This window comes from Nicotiana sylvestris, chromosome 7 (assembly GCF_000393655.2).
Source record: "Nicotiana sylvestris chromosome 7, ASM39365v2, whole genome shotgun sequence".
NCBI classification, from domain to species: Eukaryota; Viridiplantae; Streptophyta; class Magnoliopsida; order Solanales; family Solanaceae; genus Nicotiana; species Nicotiana sylvestris.
In genome coordinates, this window is record NC_091063.1 from 108,380,075 (window position 1) to 108,401,382 (window position 21,308).

Genomic DNA, 21,308 nt, shown 5'->3' on the forward strand with positions numbered 1-21,308 from the left:
ATTTAGGGCGTAAGACCCGAATTAAGATTAAAATTGCTAAAATAGTCTTTATTTTAATACCAAAAAACACAAAATTCAACTTGTTATTACATGCTAAAAAGTTGAAAACTTACAGGTCAAAAGATACTTTATTCTTGGCCTTAATTTTTATTCCTTCTCTTTGTCTTCTATCGGTTGATAAAAAAAATTTCAATTTGCAAACTATAAAACAAAAACGCATCATCCTTCATGATTTGCTCTGGTTCAGCGCTTCTTATTGTAGGTTCCTTCTTTGCTTTTGTTTCTTTTCAAGTTATTTTGCTCTTCTAAGTTAGTTTATGAATTTCTATTCAATTTTTTTCTCGGTCTGATATTTTTTTATGAAGCAGTTTTGGATTAGTTTTTTTATCAATTGCTGATTCGAAATATCATTTTTAGATGCAGTAGTTCTATCACTTATTTTTATAGTTTCTTGAAATTTCTAAAATTCCTTTGTAACTTGACCTTATTTTAATATTAATTTTTATTATATTAATTTATAAAATATTAATAATTAAAGACTCATGGTGCTTACACCCAACGCTTAGAGGCTTACACCTCGCACCATATCACGTAAAATGCCTCGCCTCCCAGCGACGTCTTTTAAAACACTGATTCAAATACAATCATCAATGGATGTTACAGAATCATTACCTTAGATTAGGGTTGAAATCACTCCAAGAAAAATCACTCACAAGCTCTCCTTTTCTGAAAATGGCATAAAATTGGGATTTGAAATTTCCACTATTCAATTTATACTGTTCTGATCTTGTCTTCTCCCTGATCGTGGAATACCTCGTGCGATCACAAGGGTCAAACTCCTCGTCAACCCAGGTTTTTGTTTTTTTGGATCACAGACCACAACTTGCATTTACGAATGTCAAAATCATTGACCCTCGGGGTTCGCGGCAGATCTCATGCGACTGAGAAGGCTTCTCAGCTGGCCAGCAACTCCTAATTTGCTCTTTGCGTTGTTCCCGAAAATGACATAAAATTGAGATTTGAAACTTCCACTGTTCAATTTATATTGTTTTAGTCTTCTCCTTGATCGCAGAATACCTCAAGCGATCATGACGGTCAAACTCTTGGTTAACCTAGGTTTTTCTTTTTCGCACGGGCCACAGCTCATGTTCGCGAAGGTCAAGATCATTGACCCTCTGCATTCGCGGCAGGTCTCGCATGACTGTGAAGGCTTCTCAGCCTGGCCAACCACCCCCAATTTGCTTTTTGTGATCGCGATCACTTGGTCCACGATCGCATGCACCAGAAATTTCAGCTGCTGTTTTCGATTCCCAAATTTTCCGAAACAACCCCGAGCCCAGTCTCAACCAGAACCCTTCCAACAAGTCAAAAACAGTTATATCAACTTGTAGACATGCTCAAAACACAAATTAGAATGCTAATACTAAAAAAGAGGGGTCGGATTGTACTATCTATGTAATTGCACCACATACCGTCCTTTAATATTTCTATATTTCTTACAGTATTCTCTTGTAACTCATTTGTATCAAGTTTCATACCAAGTTGATATGGATCTATAGATCAATCTACAATATTATCTTGATATATGTGAATATCAATTCCATATATAAGTATTTAAGTTAGTGAGAAGACATTTAGCTCTCTAAAACTCTCTTCCCCTCAAGATTTTGCACTCTCCTATAGGAGTACCTAGTGCTTATAGGAGCCATTTTAACCTATCCAGAATTTTGTATGTTAGTAGAAAATTTAGAGAACCCTTAGTGTTAGAAAATTCAAAATTATTCAATATTAGAGTACAATGTGTCTGAATAGAGCGAAAAGGTATTGTGGATTCGTATGATGACCCCAACTAGCTTTGTATTGAAGCGCAATAGTCGTAGTAGTTGCTGTTGTTCTATTCTTATTGTTTTGCTTCCTTACTGCAGAAATCGACTTGCGTTTGGCTTGCAGACAACACATAATACTTTGGGAAATTTGCAACTAGTTTCACAATATTTGACTGTTTTGGGGAATTTAGCACTTGCCCTCACTGACACTGTACAAGCTAGGGAGATTTTGAGGTCCTCTCTAACATTAGCGAAGAAGCTTAATGATATTCCAACTCAGATCTGGGTACTATCGAATTTGACAGGTTTCACACTCTTGATTATTTATTTCATGCGACCTACTTTTTCTGTTGGATAAGTGTAGTCACCTGTGTATATCTAGTGCTTTGTTCTGGTTAAATGATTCTTTTGAATGGCCAAAACAACAGAGTTCATGGTATCCTTAATATGCTACAAAATATGTTGTGTGTGTGTGTGTGTGCCTATTTATGTGTGTAGTTCAGTGAACGTAGTTCTATATTTCTAAGAGTAAAGTTTTCCTCTTGATGCAACTTTTTGTTTTCACCCTGTTTATTGAGCTTTCTTTTTCCTCCTAGCTAAAAGAGATATGCAGCCCGACTTTTTTTTTTTTGAGTTTCCTTTCTTACTACGTGTCACGTCCCAAACTACCTCCTAGACGTGACTGGCACCCAGCTAACACCACCTGCCAGGAGAACCTCTTTTCTCTAACGTTTAACCATTTACACACAAACACTGAGAGAAAAAGTACATGCCTAAAGTATTATTAATAATTAAAGAGGTAATGATTATCGCCCAATACCTTAGTCAATTGATAGAAAAACCCACAATCACTCAAATAATCAAACTCTAGCCCAAATCCCACACTAAGACCATTGAGCATCTAACAGAGTAATATGAGTTTTATTGACGGGTATGCAAACCTCAAAAAAAGAAATAACTAACACGAACTAAGCAAGTCCGAAACGAAGCCTCCACGAACAATGCGGTGGCTCACCTCAGCAATAGGATCCACTCGAACAAACTCGTCAGCCACTAACTCTATCTCCCGTAACGGTATCTGCATAGAGATGCAGGTAAGGAGTGGGTTATACGTAAATATAACCCGGTAAGATCCTCGACCCGCCACTTTAAATACCTCTGGAACAAGTGTTAGAAAATACAAACACACTGCAACATGAATGATATAGTAAATATGATAATTATACAATAACTCAATATATGTGTATCAACAAAGTTATTAAAAATTAACCAACAAGGATACCTACTAAGGACTTATCATAATTGCAGTGAAAGAAATTTACCAACACACCTACGAGTCCACCACGGCACCACAATGCCTCAAATATGTAACAGAGCATACACAATGCTCGGGTGATGTACAAAGGCATACACAATGCCCCGACATCATGGCGCACATCCGTATCAAACTCAACATCATGGCGCATAGTCGTATCAAACTCAATATCATGGCGCACAGCCGTATCAAACTCAATATCATGGCTCACAGCCGAATCAAACTATAAGACTCAACCTCATGGCGCACAACCGTATCACACTATCAAACTTATAAAATAATATTTTTTTTCTTCATAAAATAATATATTTGCGGCTAGTCTAAGACCACCGACTCTGCCAAGCGCACACTTGTCCCAACACATGGACCAGGCAGAGAAAACACACTTTCAAAACGGGTTTTAGCAAAGCAAGTATCAAAGCTTAAAGTCTCACTTACCTCGCTAACGAGAAGTTCCCCAACCTTGCAACAACTAGAATATCAACCAAATGGCCTCCAATGGCCTCAATCTATCCAAAATATTGAATAACACGTCCTAATTAGTCTAGGTGAATAATTTGCATAATTTAAGGACAAGTAATAATCAAAGTCGACCTCCAGTCCAATTAATAAAACTCCGTATACAATTCGTTAAACACAGAATGTGAAAGAAAATACCAAAACCGTGTTAGGCTACATAATACATGACAGTGGTAATCTACCCAACCTCCTTATTACAATTCTTAATCATTTCCAATCATTGAATCTAATTATGAAATCATGATTAAACTTTCACATTCCTTACACTTAATCTTTAAAAGCTCAGTCACTGTAAAATCATGGTCCGAATTTAAAATTGGAAGAGAACGAACTGAAGAGTAATTAATTGTTCTCTATATCAGTTTTAAAATCCCATGTATATTATGTCTAATTCACCACTATTTAATCATTACACAATTATTAGGATCCAATCACTAGATAATTATTATTCCCAAAATATAACGAACAAACTCCATAACATAACATCAATTTTCTTCCCCCCATGGCAATATAGCTTTCTGTACCAAGTTTCAAGCAATCACTGTTATATAATTTCCTTTGTCTTCCAACGATTGATATACTTATTACCGAATAAACTATGTGCAAATAAATAAATAAATAAATATCATATACTACTATGAGAATTAAAAAAACCTGTTTGTCAGCTTTGCTCTCCTCCACCGAAAATTTCAGTCTTCCGCCGTCCAAGGTCCACTAAAATTCTTTATTTCTCTTGTACTCTTTTCTTTTCCTTGTTTGTATTTAACTAAGACCACTCCATATTAGGTCTTTTCATGTGGGCCACCAGAATATATATATATATATATATATATATATATATATATATATATATATATATATATATATATGGGCCTAGCTCTAACTTTTTACTATATATATTTTATCCCAACTACTTTATTATCCATCAAATAGATGTAATAATACATTAGACCCACTTACTAATTAATTAAATTTTAAAACTCTTGAGTTAATTTATTTATATAAAATTTTCGGTTATTACATTCTCCCCCACTTAAACAAGCGTTCGTCCTCGAACGAGTTAGAAAGTGTACCTGACATCTCAAACAACTGGGGGTACTTGCTTCGAATGTCTGCTTCGGACTCCCATGTAGCTTCCTTTGTTGGATGGTTACGCGATAATACTTTCACTGACGCAACCTTTTTCGACCTCAGTTGCCTCACTTGCCTATCAAGAATAGCTATCGGACCTTCTTCATAAGTTAAGTTCTCATCAAGCTCCACATCCTCTGGCTGAATCTTATGACTATCATCACGAACATATCGTCTAAGCATAGATACATGAAATACGGGATGAACCGCAGACAACCTCGGAGGCAAGGCAAGTTTATACGCCACCGATCCGATTCGATCTAAAATCTCATACGGACCAATATACCTCGGACTTAGCTTACCTTTGCGCCCAAATCTCATGACTCCTTTCATAGGGGACACCTTCAAAAAGACTTTTTCTCCTTTCATGAACTCCTAATCACGAACTCTCTTATCTGCGTAGGATTTTTGTCTACTTTGAGCTGTCCGAAGTCGTTCTCGTATCAATGCAACTTTCTCCAAAGCTTGTTGAACCAAATCCGGGCCCAATAGTTGTGTTTCACCGGGTTCAAACCATCCAACTGGTGAACGACACCTACGACCATATAGAGCTTCAAACGGAGCCATCTATATACTCGACTGATCACTGTTATTATAAGCAAACTCTGCTAACGGCAACTGATCGTCCCAATGACCACCAAAATCAATTACACAAGCTCTAAGCATGTCCTCCAAGATCTGAATAACCCGTTCGGACTGTCCGTCCGTCTGTGGATGGAAAGCTGTGCTCAACTCAACCTGAGAACCCAAAGACTTTTGAAATGACTTCCAAAATTCAGCAGTAAATTGTGCACCATGAAGCCGAACTATCTCACGGAGGTATATATCTGCTAGTTGTTCTGCAGTATGAGTAACTCGAATTGGTATGAAATGTGCGGACTTTGTGAGTCTGTCCACGATCACCCATACTGAATCATGTCTCTTAAAAGTACGTGGCAACCCAACTACAAAATCCATAGTAATCCTTTCCCACTTCCACGCAGGGATAATCAAACTCTGCATCACACCTCCTGGTTTTTTATGCTCATATTTTACATGCTGACAATTTAAGCAACTAGTTACATGTTTCAGAATATCATACTTCATACCTTTCCACCAGTACAATTCACGCAAGTCTTGATACATTTTAGTAGGACCTGGATGGATAGAGTAACGGGAGCTATGAGCCTCTTCAAGAATCAACTGCTTTACATCACCCACCATGGGGATACACAATCTACCATGCCGTCGTAACACACCTTCATTATCAATAGCAAATGACTTAACACCACCATTCTGCACTCGATCTCGAAGTCTAACTAGACGGGGATCTTCAAATTGACGAGCCTTGACCTGTCCAACCAAGGATGATTGTGCTACCAAACCCGCAAGTAATCTGCTCGGCAATGTATGATCAATACGCACTCCTCGATTGGCCAATGCCTGAATATCCATAACCATATGTCGTTCTTGAGCAGTAAATCGGGCCAAGCTACCCATAGACTTTCTACTCAAGGCGTCTGCCACCACATTCGCCTTCCCGGGATGATATAAAATAGTAAGATCATAATCTTTAAGTAATTCTAACCACCGTCTCTGCCTCAGATTCAGATCTCTTTGCTTGAATATGTATTGCAGACTCTTGTGATCAGTATAGATTTCACACGGCTCACCATAAAGATAGTGACGCCAAATCTTAAGTGCAAACACGATTGCAGCTAATTCCAAGTCATGAGATGGATAATTCTTTTCATGGTTCTTCAGCTGTCGAGAAGCATAAGCTACTACCTTGCCATTTTGCATCAGCACACAACCCAAACCGACTCGAGACGCATCACAATAAATGGTAAAACCCCCTGCACCTGTAGGTAGTGTCAAAATCGGAGCTGTAGTCAATGCGGTCTTCAATTTTTGAAAACTTTCTTCACACTCATTTGACCACTGAAATGCAACACCCTTCTGAGTCAATCGAGTCAATGGAGTGGCTATCTTTGAGAAACCCTCAACAAACCTTCTATAATATCCGGCTAGGCCTAAGAAGCTACGTATCTCTGTAGGAGTAGTGGGTCGAGGCCAATCTCGAACTGCCTCTATCTTCTTTGGATCAACTTGAATCCCATCTCGTGACACCACATGTCCCAAAAAGGAAACTGTATCCAACCAAAATTCACACTTTGAGAACTTGGCATAAAGCTTTCGCTCTCTAAGTGTCTGTAGCACAACTCTCAAGTGTTGTTCATGTTCTGCCTTACTTCGAGAGTAGACCAAAATGTCGTCAATAAATACAATCACAAAATGATCTAAGAATGGCTTGAATACCGTATTCATGAGGTCCATAAAAGCTGCGGGGGCATTAGTAAGCCCGAAGGACATCACCAAAAATTCAAAATGCCCGTACCTGGTCCGAAACGCTGTCTTGGATATATCCTCGGTCTTAATTCTCAGTTGATGGTAACCCGATCTCGGGTCAATCTTTGAAAAGTGAGTTGCACCCTGTAGCTAGTCGAATAGATCATCAATACGTGGCAACGGATATTTATTCTTGATTGTTACCTTATTCAGCTGCCTGTAATCAATACACATTCTCATTGTGCCATCTTTCTTTTTAACAAATAACATAGGTGCACCCCAAGGTGACACGCTAGGCCTGATTAATCCCTTATCAAGTAGCTCTTGAAGTTGAACCTTTAATTCTCTCAATTCCGCTGGAGCCATACGGTATGGAGGAATAGAGATAGGTTGAGTTCCTGGCACCAAATCAATATTGAACTCAATTTCTCTTGTCGGAGGCAGCCCGGGTAAATCTTCTGGAAACACATCAACAAATTCTCGGACCACTGGAACACTATCAATAGTAACATCCTCCAAGTGCGTATCATGAACGGTAGCAATAAAACCCAAACACCCATTATTAATCATTCGACGTGCTTTTACATAGGATATTATCTTTCCCTGAGTCAGAGGAGTTGTGCCTTTCCACACTAAACATGGTTCTTCAGGAAAATCAAAACGTATAAGCTTGGAATGACAATCAACTTAAGCATAACATGATGCCAATCCATACCCATAACTACATCAAAGTCGGACATAGGCAATACTAGTAGATCAACTACGGTGTCCCTGCCCTGAATAAATATTACACAGTCTCTATAGACTCTATCCACAGATATAGTCTCCCCCACTGGGGTCACCACAATATAAGGCACATTAAGAGACTCAACTCCTCGTTCTAAGTATATGGAAAAAGATGGAGATACATATGAATACGTAGAACCAGGATCAATAAGAGCGTAAGCCCCATAAGAACCGATAGTGATAATACCTGTGACTACTGCATTAGATGCCTCGGTATCCTGTCTGGCCATAGCAAAGAATCTCGGAGGTCCACCTGCTCCCTCAGCAGTTTGTGCACCCTGTCGACCCTGCGCACGAGCAACCTATGGAGCGGCTCTAGCTGGCTGAGTCTGAGTCTGTGTACCTGTAAACGTTCTCTGCGGCTGTGGAGTAGCATGGCTAGTAGCAGAATATCCTCTAGGACAATACTTAGCAATATGTCCTTTTTTACCACAAGTAAAACAAGCCCCATCTGTTCCAAAACAACGACCATTGTGATTTCTACCACAATTCGAACACCTTGGATGTTGACCTGACTGATATGAGTCATTATCTTTCCTCTGTATCTGCTGCTGCCCCTGTTTAGCTGGATAAGCACTCCTAGAAGACTACACCACTGACTCTGACTGAGTAGGTCTGGACTGCCCACGATTAAAACCACTCTTGCCCCCAGATGGAGCTCCACTGAACCCGCCTGCGCTACGAGCCCTTTTGCTCTCTCGCTCGGTCTTGTCCCTTTCTTGATAAGACTCATAACGGAGAGCAGTATCCACTACCTCTTCGTACGAACCACCTCGAACATCCCTAACCACAGGACCTCGATAACGATGCTCAAGCCCATCTACGAATCTCCTCACCTTCTCATGCTCATCTGCAACTAGAAATGATGCATAACTAGCTAAGTCAGTGAACTTAGCCTCATACTCCATAACTGTCATACTGCCCTGGCGCAGTTGCTCGAATTGACGTCTCATGTCGTCTCACTTGCTCAGTGGGACAAACCTATCCATAAACATAGCTGAAAACTCTGACCAAGTAATAGGTGGCAAACCTGCTCGTCTACCTCTCTGAACTGCATTCCACCATGACTCTGCAGATCCTGAAAATAGAAAAGTAGCAAATTCTACCCCTCGAGTCTCCTTCAGCCCCAAAGTAGATAATATCTTCTCACAATGCTGAATGAACTTCTGGGGCTCAATAGAAGCCTGTGTAGCATCGAACTCTGGTGGCTTAAGATCTATGAAATTCTTATGATTCTTAGACTGCCCTGTATTTGCAACTGGCTGGACGACCTGTTGAGGGGCTATCTGAGGAGCTGCAACATTCAACTGAACTTGTGCTTGCGCCTGCGAAGTAGTCTGGGGAGCTGGAAGTCCACCCTGAGTAGGCACTAACGCCTTTAACGCCTCTAACACATTCAACAACCTCATCACTGCATCTGCAGGTAAGGTAACAGTAGGCACATCAACTGGGACTGATGGTGGAGCATCATGAACCATTTGTTCTTGCACTCGATTTGGCATGGTAGCTTGGGATTGACCCGTGTTCACAACTTCAGGCTGAGGAGCGGCCTGTCTACTAGTCTGAGCTCTAGTTTGATGAGCCCCAACTTGACCACCACCTCGGGTAGTAACCCGTCCAGCACAACGTCTAGCAGATGAAGGTGTGCGTGTCCTAGCCATCTGCGAAATAAACAATCCAAAGTCAAACTCAAGTAATCTTAACGCACGATCAAGGAATGAAAGAAGGGAAAACATCCTAAATGCTTAGTAGCCTCAAGATCATAAGTATGGGCGCCTACATACCCATGAACAAGTATCTACCAAACACTGCTCTGAAACGAAGCCTCCACGAACAATGCGGTGGCTCACCTCAGCAATAGGATCCACTCGAACAAACTCGTCAGCCACTAACTCTATCTCCCGCAACGGTATCTGCATAGAGATGCAGGTAAGGAGTGAGTTATACGTAAATATAACCCAGTAAGATCCTCGACCCGCCACAATAAATACCTCTGGAACAAGTGTTAGAAAATACAAACACACTGCAACATGAATGATATAGTAAATATGATAATTATACAATAACTCAATATATATGTATCAACAAAGTTATTAAGAATTAACCAACAAGGATACCTACTAAGGACTTATCATAATTGCAGTGAAAGAAATTTACCAACACACCTACGAGTCCACCACGGCACCACAATGCCTCAAATATGTAACAGAGCATACACAATGCTCGGGTGATGTACAAAGGCATACACAATGCCCCAACATCATGGCGCACAGCCGTATAAAACTCAACATTATAGTGCACAGCCGTATCAAACTCAACATCATGGCGCACAGCCGTATCAAACTCAACATCTTGGCGCCAGCCGTATCAAACTCAATATCATGGCGCACAGCCGTATCAAACTCAATATCATGGCTCACAGCCGAATCAAAACTATAAGACTCAACCTCATGGCGCACAGTCGTATCACACTATCAAACTTATAAAATAATTTTTTTTTTCTTCATAAAATAATATATTTGCGGCTAGTCTAAGACCACCGACTCTGCCAAGTGCACGCTTGTCCCAACATATGGACCAGGCAGAGAAAACACACTTTCAAAACGGGTTTTAGAAAAGCAAGTATCAAAGCTTAAAGTCTCACTTACCTCGCTAACGAGAAGTTCCCCAACCTTGCAACGACTAGAATATCAACCAAATGGCCTCCAATGGCCTCAATCTATCCAAAATATTGAATAACACGTCCTAATTAGTCTAGGTGAATAATTTGCATAATTTAAGGACAAGTAATAATCAAAGTCGACCTCCAGTCCAATTAATAAAACTCCGTATACAATTCGTTAAACACAGAATGTGAAAGAAAATACCAAAACCGTGTTAGGCTACATAATACATGACAGTGGTAATCTACCCAACCTCCTTATTACAATTCTTAATCATTTCCAATCATTGAATCTAATTATGAAATCATGATTAAACTTTCACATTCCTTACACTTAATCTTTAAAAGCTCAGTCACTGTAAAATCATGGTCCGAATTTAAAATTGGAAGAGAACGAACTGAAGAGTAATTAATTGTTCTCTATATCAGTTTTAAAATCCCATGTATATTATGTCTAATTCACTACTATTTAATCATTACACAATTATTAGGATCCAATCACTAGATAATTATTATTCCCAAAATATAACGAACAAACTCCATAACATAACATCAATTTTCTTCCCCCCATGGCAATATAGCTTTCTGTACCAAGTTTCAAGCAATCACTGTTATATAATTTCCTTTGTCTTCCAACGATTGATATACTTATTACCGAATAAACTATGTGCAAAAAAATAAATAAATAAATAAATATCATATACTACTATGAGAATTAAAAAAACCTGTTTGTCAGCTTTGCTCTCCTCCACCGAAAATTTCAGTCTTCCGCCGTCCAAGGTCCACTAAAATTCTTTATTTCTCTTGTACTCTTTTCTCTTCCTTGTTTGTATTTAACTAAGACCACTCCATATTAGGTGTTTTTATGTGGGCCACCAGAAAATATATATATATATATAGCTCTAACTTTTTACTATATATATTTTATCCCAACTACTTTATTATCCATCAAATAGATGTAATAATACATTAGACCCACTTACTAATTAATTAAATTTTAAAACTCTTGAGTTCATTTATTTATATAAAATTTTCGGTTATTACACTACGTTTTCCTTTTCAGATGTACACAACCTCCTTTTCCTCTTCATATAGTCAAGGGTAGGAAGTAAATGAGCACGGGACAGAGCCACCCGGGGTAGGGCAAGCCTTAACCCCCTAAAGTTTTAACCGCCTTTCCTTGCCTCGTTTAGCATTTTTAGATGATTTTCCCGGACCCGATTTGCCCCGTTTGTGTTTCTTTCATTTTTAATTTAATTTTTCACTTTGCAGTATTCTATTAAGTTTTTTTTTTTTTGGAATTTTTATTTGAACTTTGAGTGGACAAAGTCTTGCTAATATGTTCCCGTTTTCATTTTTGATTCATGCTTGTTGATACTTATGTTCATTTTGGACCCTTCAACTCAACCAGTGAAAGGAAAGATCCAGTAGAAATTGTATGCTGATTGTTTTGAAGTTAAATTTTCGGTATTTAAGTGAAATAATTCAATATCATTTAAAAGTTCTCAATCATTTCATGTAATCAACCATGATTTGCTTTTTCTATGAGTAATTTTTTGTTGTTTCTAACTTCTAAGATACACACCCGCTTCTCCTTACTGGTCACGCACGATTTTTGTACTTTGTTTTATGAAGTTGTTCAATCCCCAATATTAGGTTCAATTGCACCATTTTATTAAATGTTTTTTTTTGTGGGTAAAACGGAGAATTTTATTTATTACTAGATAGCAACTTTTCACAAAATAGGTGTCGCATTGGCTCATCATTCCTGGTATAGACAGTACCAACAAGATTCGATGTAGTAGTCCTATTTTGAGCACACAGGTTATCAATGCTAGCTAAATTATTACAAACGTTGGATAGCTAAATTATAACCACAAGTAGCTTGCTTTTCACACTGGATTGTTGCCTTCGTGAAGTAAGGAGGGGTTGCAAAATGGTGTTTGATGTTCCCCGTATCCAAGATTGATCCTTCCTTAGCCAAGAGATGTGCAACTTTATTTTTGTTGAAGTGTGTGACCATCTCATCTAAAAGCTTAAGCTGTTAGAGAGAACACACTTTTATTTACTTACTTATGTCTTCAGCACCCCCTTCACGTGCGGGCTTGATTCTTTTTGATGAGACAAACACGCGGAAATTCTTTTTGATATTGGGAGGCGGTGAGGCTCGAACCTAGAACCTCTGCCTGCTATGATACCATATTGAAGTGTGTGACCATCTCATCTAAAAGTTTAAACTGTTAGATAGAACACACTTTTATTTACTTAATTATGTCTTCAACATCTTTTCGAAATTTGTGTCAAATCACTGGACTCTATGTTAGTTGCATTAATGGCCTGCAGTCATATAAAATAGAGTTATAAATGGGGATTATTTTGTCAAGGAGCTGAAGTACCTCCATCGATTCAGTTGCAATCTCCACGGGTAACAGGTTTTGATCCAGTGCCATTTATAGGCCAAACTTGAGAGCAAGAAGTTCCGCATGGATGTGATTCAGAGCTCGCATATTATAAGAGAATTCCAAGATCCAGTCTCCATTATGATTCCGGCAGACTCCCCTTGGTCCGCCATACTAGTAATACTGGACAAAGTTCCATCAATGTTTAACTTAAAATAGTTAAGCTGGGGAAAAACCACTTAACTAGCAGTGTTTTGAGAATCTTCGGATTAGTAGGCCTATTTGGGAGTAATTTAAACTTGTTAATGCACATGCAAATCTTGTTCTTAGAGAGATCATTAGAAAGGTTATTTATATTATTGTTGTTTCTATTGATCCAAAGGTTCCCAAAACAGAAGCGATGGAATTAGTTATAATATGCTTACTAGTTCTAACCATATCTAGCCAATGACTTCCATTAGGGAGAGGACTACTAAAATAAACACCAAACTGACTCCAGTATCTAGAGGCAATCCATGAAGATGTGTTTGATACAGTGTTGTGAAGAGCGTGAAGCGAGGAAAAGCGACAACCCCAATTTCACGAAAAGCGAGAAGCGAAGTGCTCGCTTTTTTTAAGTGAAGCGGAATTTTAAAAAAAAAATTAAAATAAATACTGCATAGACAACACATGTAATTGTAAGCAAATGTTCAATACGTCAATTTCAAAAACTAAAGAGTAGCATCAATTAAAGCACAAAACGAGCATCCTATTCTTTTACAAGATTGTCAAATTCTTGTATTCCACTATTATTATTATATTGCTCGTCATCTTCTTCTTCTTCATCAACTAGGGACAAAGTAGCTGCCTCTTTTCCCTTCCTCTGAATAAAGGATATAAAAATTGGGCAATAAGAACTAAGAATTGGGGCAGAAATTGGGGGCAGAAACTGGAAAAATTGGGCAGAAATTTTCTGAGAAAGAACCGAAGGTAAAAAAAATATTTGCCAGCATTTCGCCGCTTTTTGTACGTTTAGAAAGAAAAAGAACAACAAGAAGAAGAAGACTGAAAATCAAAAGTAGTAGAAGAAGAAGAAGACAGAACATACCTGTACTGTTGAAGTCTTGAATAAGAAGAAGAACAGCCCTTGATGCTTTGAGATAATTTCAGAAATCCGAAGTTGATAAAGAAGAGAAGAAGAAATCGCTGCTCTTGTTGAAGAAAAGCCCTAGTCTCGTTGTTGTTGAAGACTCCAGATAGCGTTTATATTTTACAAACTCGTTTTTAAAAAAAATAGGGCTTGGGTTAATTTTAAACACGGAAGTGTACGCTTCTCTCACTTCACCGCTTCTCGCTTTTTTACAGAGAAGCGGTCGCTTTTTCGTACCAGAGTCGCTTCAAAGAGCAGAAGCGCTGCCATTCCTGCCTTGCTTCGCTTCTCGCTTAAAGCGATGAAGCGAATGCTTTTTTAATCACTGGTTTGACAGTTTCAGGATTACTTCTACAGGCCATGCAAGTAGGTTCAATATGTATGCCTATATGATTGAGATAGGATCTGGTGGGTACTCTCTTATGGTAGCATTGCCAAAGAAATTTTTTTTTATTTTATCTGGCAGCGAGAGTTTCCAGATCCATTGAAAATCAATATTAAAAGTTGTTCCTGCATTAATGATGCTATAGACAGACTTGGTACTAAACATGCCATTACTATAAAGTGACCAGTGAGGGGTATCCTTGGCATGGGGTACAATCAGTGGCGGATCCAGAATTTTTATTAAGGGGTATTAAAATATATAAAAGTAAATACACCAAAAAATTAAGGGGAGTCAACATATAGTATATAACTATATATACATATAAATATTTTTTTTTACCTACCTATATAGTGTATTTTTCCAGTGAAGGGATGTCATTTGACACCCCTTCCTATAAGGTGGCTCCGCCACTGGGTACAATAGGAAAGTGAGCTTTTTGATGTTATTAGCTATGTGATCTGGGATGTCAAAAGACAATGTTGAAAGATTCTGTTTTCCATCACTCCTTAGATATTTAATTTTTAAAAGACTGTCAGTGGCAAACAGATGACTAATAAGGCTGCTTCTTAAAGATTGAAAATTGGGCATCCAGCTTGAGGTTCAGAGGTTTATGTTATTTTCATCGCCAATAGACCAGTTGATGCCTTTATTATAGTAAGTCCAACGTCCCAACCTGTACAGATTGGCCAATAATCCAAAAATCCTCTTAGCTGATATATTTACTGATACTGGTCGGGACTTCCAATTCAGAAGGAATCTCTTCGACAGAGAAATGCATGAGATTGATATATTTATTCAGAAGATGCAATCAGTGGTGTTATCGCCAGAAAAAAAGGACAACCTACTCTGGAAAGCTAGTAAAAAAGGTTCTTTTACTGTTAGTTCACTCTAGAAAATACTAAATGCTACCTAGTTGGTGCAAGCACAAAAGTGGCCTTGGAAGATGATCTGAAAGACTACAGTCCCAACAAAGTGGCCTTTTTGGCTGGCTAGTAGCATATGAAGCATGCCTGACTCAAGAAAATTTGATGAGAAGGGGTTGGATAATGTAAAGCAGATGTTACTTGTGTGAGAAAGCTTGTGAATCGGTGGACCATCTCTTTTTGCATTGTGAATTTACTTGGCAGTTGTGGTCCATGTTCACAGCTAACTTTGGCATCCTTTGGGCAAGCCCTAAGAAATTCAGGAATCTATTAGAGTGTTGGGAACCTGGATGTCCAGAAGCATCTTAAAGAAGATTCGGAGAGATATTCCACTTAGCATAGCTTGGACGATATGGAAAGAAAGAAATAATAGGTGTTTTGAAGGCAAGAAGGAGCAACTGCAATATGTGAAATATAGTTGTTTACATTATTTGTACTACTGGAAAGATGAAAATGTTATAAATTTTCATGATATGCTGAACATGCTAGACCACTTAGGATTTTGATGTTTTTATGCCAGCAGTATCTCTGTATTTTTACAGTATCAGCTTGATACTATTTTTAATAAAATCTTCATCTTACCAAAAAAAACCTAACAAGTCTTTTCCTCATATTATCAATGATGAACCGATAATCTTTAGCCTTAGGCTTTTGGCCCAGGATAGGAAAGCCAAGACATTTTTCAAAGGAATTACTCTCCTTAACTGTTAAGACAGTCTAATTCCTTAAATCATTAGGACAATTATGGGAGAAAATAATGGATGCACTAACAAAACACATTCAAGGGGAGGTGTCATGGTGTATGTTATTTGCAGATGACATAGTTCTGATTAACGAGAGGCGATGTGGTACTAACGAGAGACTGGGGGTTTGGAGACAGATCCTTGAGTCTAACGGTTTCAAGTTGAGCAGCACCAAGACATGATATTTGGAGTGTAAGTTTAGCAGTGTGACCCAGGTAGCGGACATGGATGTGAGGCTAGGTACACAAGTCATCCCAAGAGAGAGTTTCAAGTACCTTGGCTTAGCAATACAAGAAAATGAGAGACTGATGAGGATGTCACACATCGTATCGGAGCAAGTTGGATGAAATGGAGGTTTGCATCTGGTATCCCGTGTGATAAGAATGTGCCACTAAAAGTTAAACGGTAAGTTCTACAAAGGGGTGGTCAGACCGACTATGTTGTATGGAGCGGAGTGTTGTCTAGATAAGAACTTTTATGTCTAGAAGATGAAAGTAGCTGAAACGAGAATTTAAGATGAATGTGCGTGTATACCGGGTTAGATAAGATTAGGAAAGAAGATATTCGGTAAAAGGTGGGAGTGACCCCCGTGGAGGCTAAGATGCAGGAGGCAAGGCTGAGATGGTTCGGGCATGTGAAGAGGAGAAGCACAAATACTCCATTTAGATGGTGTGAGAGGTTGGCCTTGGTGGGTATGAGGAGAGATAGAGGTAGGTCAAAGAAGCATTGGGGAGAGGTAATTAGGCAAGACATGACACAATTTAAGCTTACCGAGGAAATGACCCTTGATAGGATGGTGTGGAGGTTGAGGATCAGAGTACAAGGTTAGTAGGTTTTACTTTTTCTTTCCCATACCGGTGGTTTTAGTATTAGTATGGTACCTTTTTATTCCTAGATCGCTATCACTACCTATTATTTGATTGTTATATTTCACTTCGATCTTCTTAATATCTTCTTGTTGTTATTATTCGTTGTCACTGCTTCTTTTCATCTTTTCTTTAGCCGAGGGTCTAACGGAAATAACTTCTCTGCCCTTCCAGGGTAGGGGTAAAGTCTACGTAAACCCTACCGTCCCCACACCTTGTGAGAATCCACTGGGTTTGTTGTTAATTATTGGAGAAAATGATTTTGGATTTGGTAACATTGATTTTTTGCCCCGAAAAATTGCAGAAAAGGTCTAGCAAATGCTGAATAATTTTGACAGTCTTTTTGTTAGTCCTAGCTACCAGAGTAAGATCATCGGGAAAGAATAAATGAGATATCTCTGGACCAGTAGTATTAATCTTTACAGGATCCCTTTTGGCAATATCGACTTAGTGGCAAATGTTATGTGAAAGCATCTCCATGCACAAAATAAAAATATATGGTGACATGGGATCCCCTTGCCGGATTCCTCTTGTAGGATTAAAGCAAGTAGTATGACCTCCATTAATAAGAATGGAGATAGAGCTAGTTGTAACACAAGAGATAATAAGTCTAGACATTTTTTCAAGAAAATTAAATAAGTGAAGCATTCGGTAGATGAAAGATCATTCTAGTCTATCAAATGCTTTTTCAAGGTCTTTCTTTAGGATCAAATAGAATTTCTACCTGTCTTCTTTTTTAAATGAGTAATAAGCTGATAATTATTGAAGTGTTTGACCATCTCATAGAACACCTTTTATTTACTTAATTATATTTTCAACACGCCCCTTCACATATGGGCTTGATTCTTTTTGATGAGCCAAGCACGTGGAAATTCTTCTTGATATTGGATAGCGGTGAGACTCGAACCCAGGAAATCTTGTACCATATTGAAGTGTGTGACCATCTCATCTAAACGCTTAAGCTGTTAGAGAGAGCACACTTTTATTTACTTATGTCATCAACAATAATAATGGCATTGTCTGATGCCCTTCTATTTTTTAGAAAACTAGATTGGTAAGGACTAATAATATTATCAAGGAAGGGTTTAATCCTATTGGCTATGATCTTGGTAATGATTTTATAGATTGTGTTACACAAACCAATAGGCTTAAAGTTCTTAATGTCAATGTGCATCCAAAAGAAATATGATAGGCAATCCTTTAGTTCATGCTTTTCCTCTTCTTTTTGCTAATTTTAAAAAAATATACCAAGAAAAATTAAATGAACCAAGCATTTTCAGTTCTGATCTTCTTGGAGGAGAAAAAGAAAAAAAGAAATACCCCCTGATAATAATAAAAATAACTTTTTCAAATGATTTGAAGGATTCAAAGGGACGAAGGATAGCATGATCAGAAATATTAGAGGGGAAAGAATAGAGAAGAAAGAGATACAACTTCTAACTTCAATATCCGTCCCACCACTTTTTCTTGTCTAACACGCTGATTAAAATGTATTTATCTGAAGCTTATGTAATTTTAATATATACTCGAATCTGCACGCGTCCTACCATGTTCCATTTAAAATTTTGGTTGTGGTTCACTAGCCCCGCGCTAGTAATCTCTTGTCCTACCCCATTGTCATTCTTTTGATGGTGGAGGAATTGTGCATGCTTCATGAATTTCCCCTTTAATTGATACCTCAAGGTGATAGAAAAATATTCTTTTTTGTTTTGATAATTGAAATAAATATTTAATCAAAGGGTATCTTGATTGTCACCTGATAAAATTTGAGAGTGGGGGTAATAATAATCAAATAGATTTTATCCTACTAGAAGACATGATAGAACATGTATGGATTAGAAGGCTATATCAGGAGAAGTGATGACCACCCAACATAAGTTGGTGGTTTTGTATGTAAAGCATATGAGTAGAGTGAGAAAGGAGACGGCCTGCAAACAACTGAGAATTTGATGGTGCGCATTCAAGCGTGCTAACTAGTTAGTTTTTCAAGAAAACCACGGGAGGATGGAGCATGAAACTTTGAGGGGGGAGGCGGACATCCTGTGAAGTGTTTGGTGCGGCTAATGATTAGGAACCTTGACCACGAGAATCCTAGCGCTGGAATTAGGATGTGCAAAGAGTTATTAGAGGTCAAGGAGAGTGCTATAAGAACTTACCAGAAACAGAAGATGGGTAAGTTTTTGAAGAGTATAAGAGAGCTAAGAAGGCTACTAAAATAGCTCAAGAGGAAGCCCTAGATAGCATGTATCAAAATCATGGACACGATAAAGGGGAAAGAAATGTTTAAACCAGCACGACTGAGAGAGAAGCGAAGTAAGAACTTAAATTAAGATAGTTACTAAAGAAAGATTCTCAACAAGTGTTGACAGGAGATAATGAGGCCACAGAGAGATGGAGAGGCTATTTTGATCAACTATTCGACTTGAACCACAAGGATAAACTTTTGGATCTCTATGTGCATGGTAGACACTGTAGCTACACTAGTAGAATAAGGTTGATAGAAGTATAAGATGGCATGAAAATATGAGTACCAAAGCCTGTGCTCCAGATGGTAACTCCATAGAGGTTTGGAAGTGCCTAGGAGTAGGATGGCTTACCCCAAGCTCTTTAATGCTATACTAAGAAATGGTAGGATGCCCAATAAGTGGAGAAAGGTAACCCCTATTCCAATTATTAAAAACAAAGGAGATGTTCTAAGTTGTGCGAACTATCGTAGTATTAATTTGAGTCACACCACGAAACTTTGGGAAAGAGTGATAGAGCATAGACTTGGGAACACAACAAGAGTGATAAAAAACTGGTTTGGATTTATGCCGGGTAGATTTACAATGGTGGCTAAAACTGGTTTGGATTTATGCCCGGTAGATTTATAATGGTGGGTATATTCTTGATAAGAATATTGATGGAGGATTATCATGAGAGCAAGAAGATTTACATATGGTATTGATCGACCTAGTAGAGGATACAATAGAGTACTAAAAAAGGTCGTTTGGTGGATGTTGGGAAGAAAGCAATTCATATTAAATATATAAATGTCATAAACGACATTGTATGAAAGAGTAGTCATTAGCATGAGAATGTAGTAGGAGATTTGAAGTTCTCCATAACCATGGGTTTACATTTGGCATCCGCATCGAGCCCGTACTTTTTCTCTCAAATTATGAATGAGCTAACCAACAGTATACGGGATGGGTTCCAATAGTGTATGCCATTTACAAATGATATTGTGCTATTGACGAAACCAGTGAAGGTGTCAACCAAAAGGTTGAACTATGGAGAAGCACTATACAGAGTAAGTATGGTTCTTAGGATAAGCAGAAATAAGACTGAATATATGCACTGCTAGTTTAGAGGTGAGATTAGACTGGATTGAGATGCCTAACGGTAAACAATTCAAATATATAGGCTCGTTCCAAGAGATCACAACGATAGAGGACAATGTTACACATAGAATCAAAGTCGAATGGTTAAAGTGGAGAAGTGCTATTGGAGTGTTATGTGATAAAAGGATGCATATTAAAGATAAGTTCTATAAAATAGTTATAAGGCCAGAAATTTTGTGTGGAAGTGAATGTTATCCGCTAAAGTCCAACACATTCTCTAAATGAGTATTGTGGAGATGCGGATGTTAGGATGGATGTATTGTCATACATGATTAGACAAGGTTAAAAAATGGCCACATTTTTCAGAAGGTGCAAGAAGTACACATTTAAGATGGTTTAGTCATGCACTGGTTCGTAAGTATGAGATCATGGTAAATGAAGGAATTAAAAGGGACGAGGTAGACCTAAAATTTCATGGAAGGAAGTTATCTCAAAGCTGTCTCGAAAGACCTACAATCTCTTAGAATCCAAGCAAACTTAGTGATAGATGACATAATAGAAGAAAAATATATATATAGGCGTTACCAATTAGTTAGGAATATGCTTTAGTCGTGTTAATACATTTACTTTACGTCCTATGCTTGATAGGGGTTTTCAGTCTTGTTATATATTTGTATGCCAGTAGAAAATATAGAGAATTTCTAGTACTTTTTATTTTTATTTATGTTTTGTGTATTATTGGCCTGAGATAAATTTAAATAAAGAAACCTGATCAACAAGGATTCATATAGCTGGTTCCAACTTGTTTGGAACTGAGGCATACTGGTGGTGGTGTTATTGAAGAGTATTGATACAACAAAAAATTGAAGAAACATGAGGCACTTCACATATTAGTACTTATATACTGAATGAATTTAGGTATGCCCTGTTTGCAATTCCATCCCCTCCCATTCTATTTCAAGATTGCATACTC

General features: G+C 38.1%; 1 protein-coding gene and 1 pseudogene across 4 annotated transcripts in view; one reads left to right on the forward strand and one right to left on the reverse strand.

The window, feature by feature from the left end:
• The window catches only part of LOC104212255 (sister chromatid cohesion protein SCC4), a 72,446-nt gene that overhangs the window by 49,811 nt on the left and 1,327 nt on the right, over positions 1-21,308 (forward strand). For all 4 annotated transcript variants that reach the window (XR_011400977.1, XR_011400978.1, XM_070150808.1 and 1 more), the window contains exon 11: positions 1,926-2,131. Coding sequence is in view for 2 of the 4 variants with exons in the window: in XM_070150808.1 (XP_070006909.1) it covers positions 1,926-2,131 (206 nt within the window). In the remaining 2 variants the exon portion in view is untranslated. The remainder of the gene's footprint in view (positions 1-1,925; positions 2,132-21,308) is intronic.
• On the reverse strand, positions 4,619-5,358 carry LOC138872497 (uncharacterized; annotated as a pseudogene).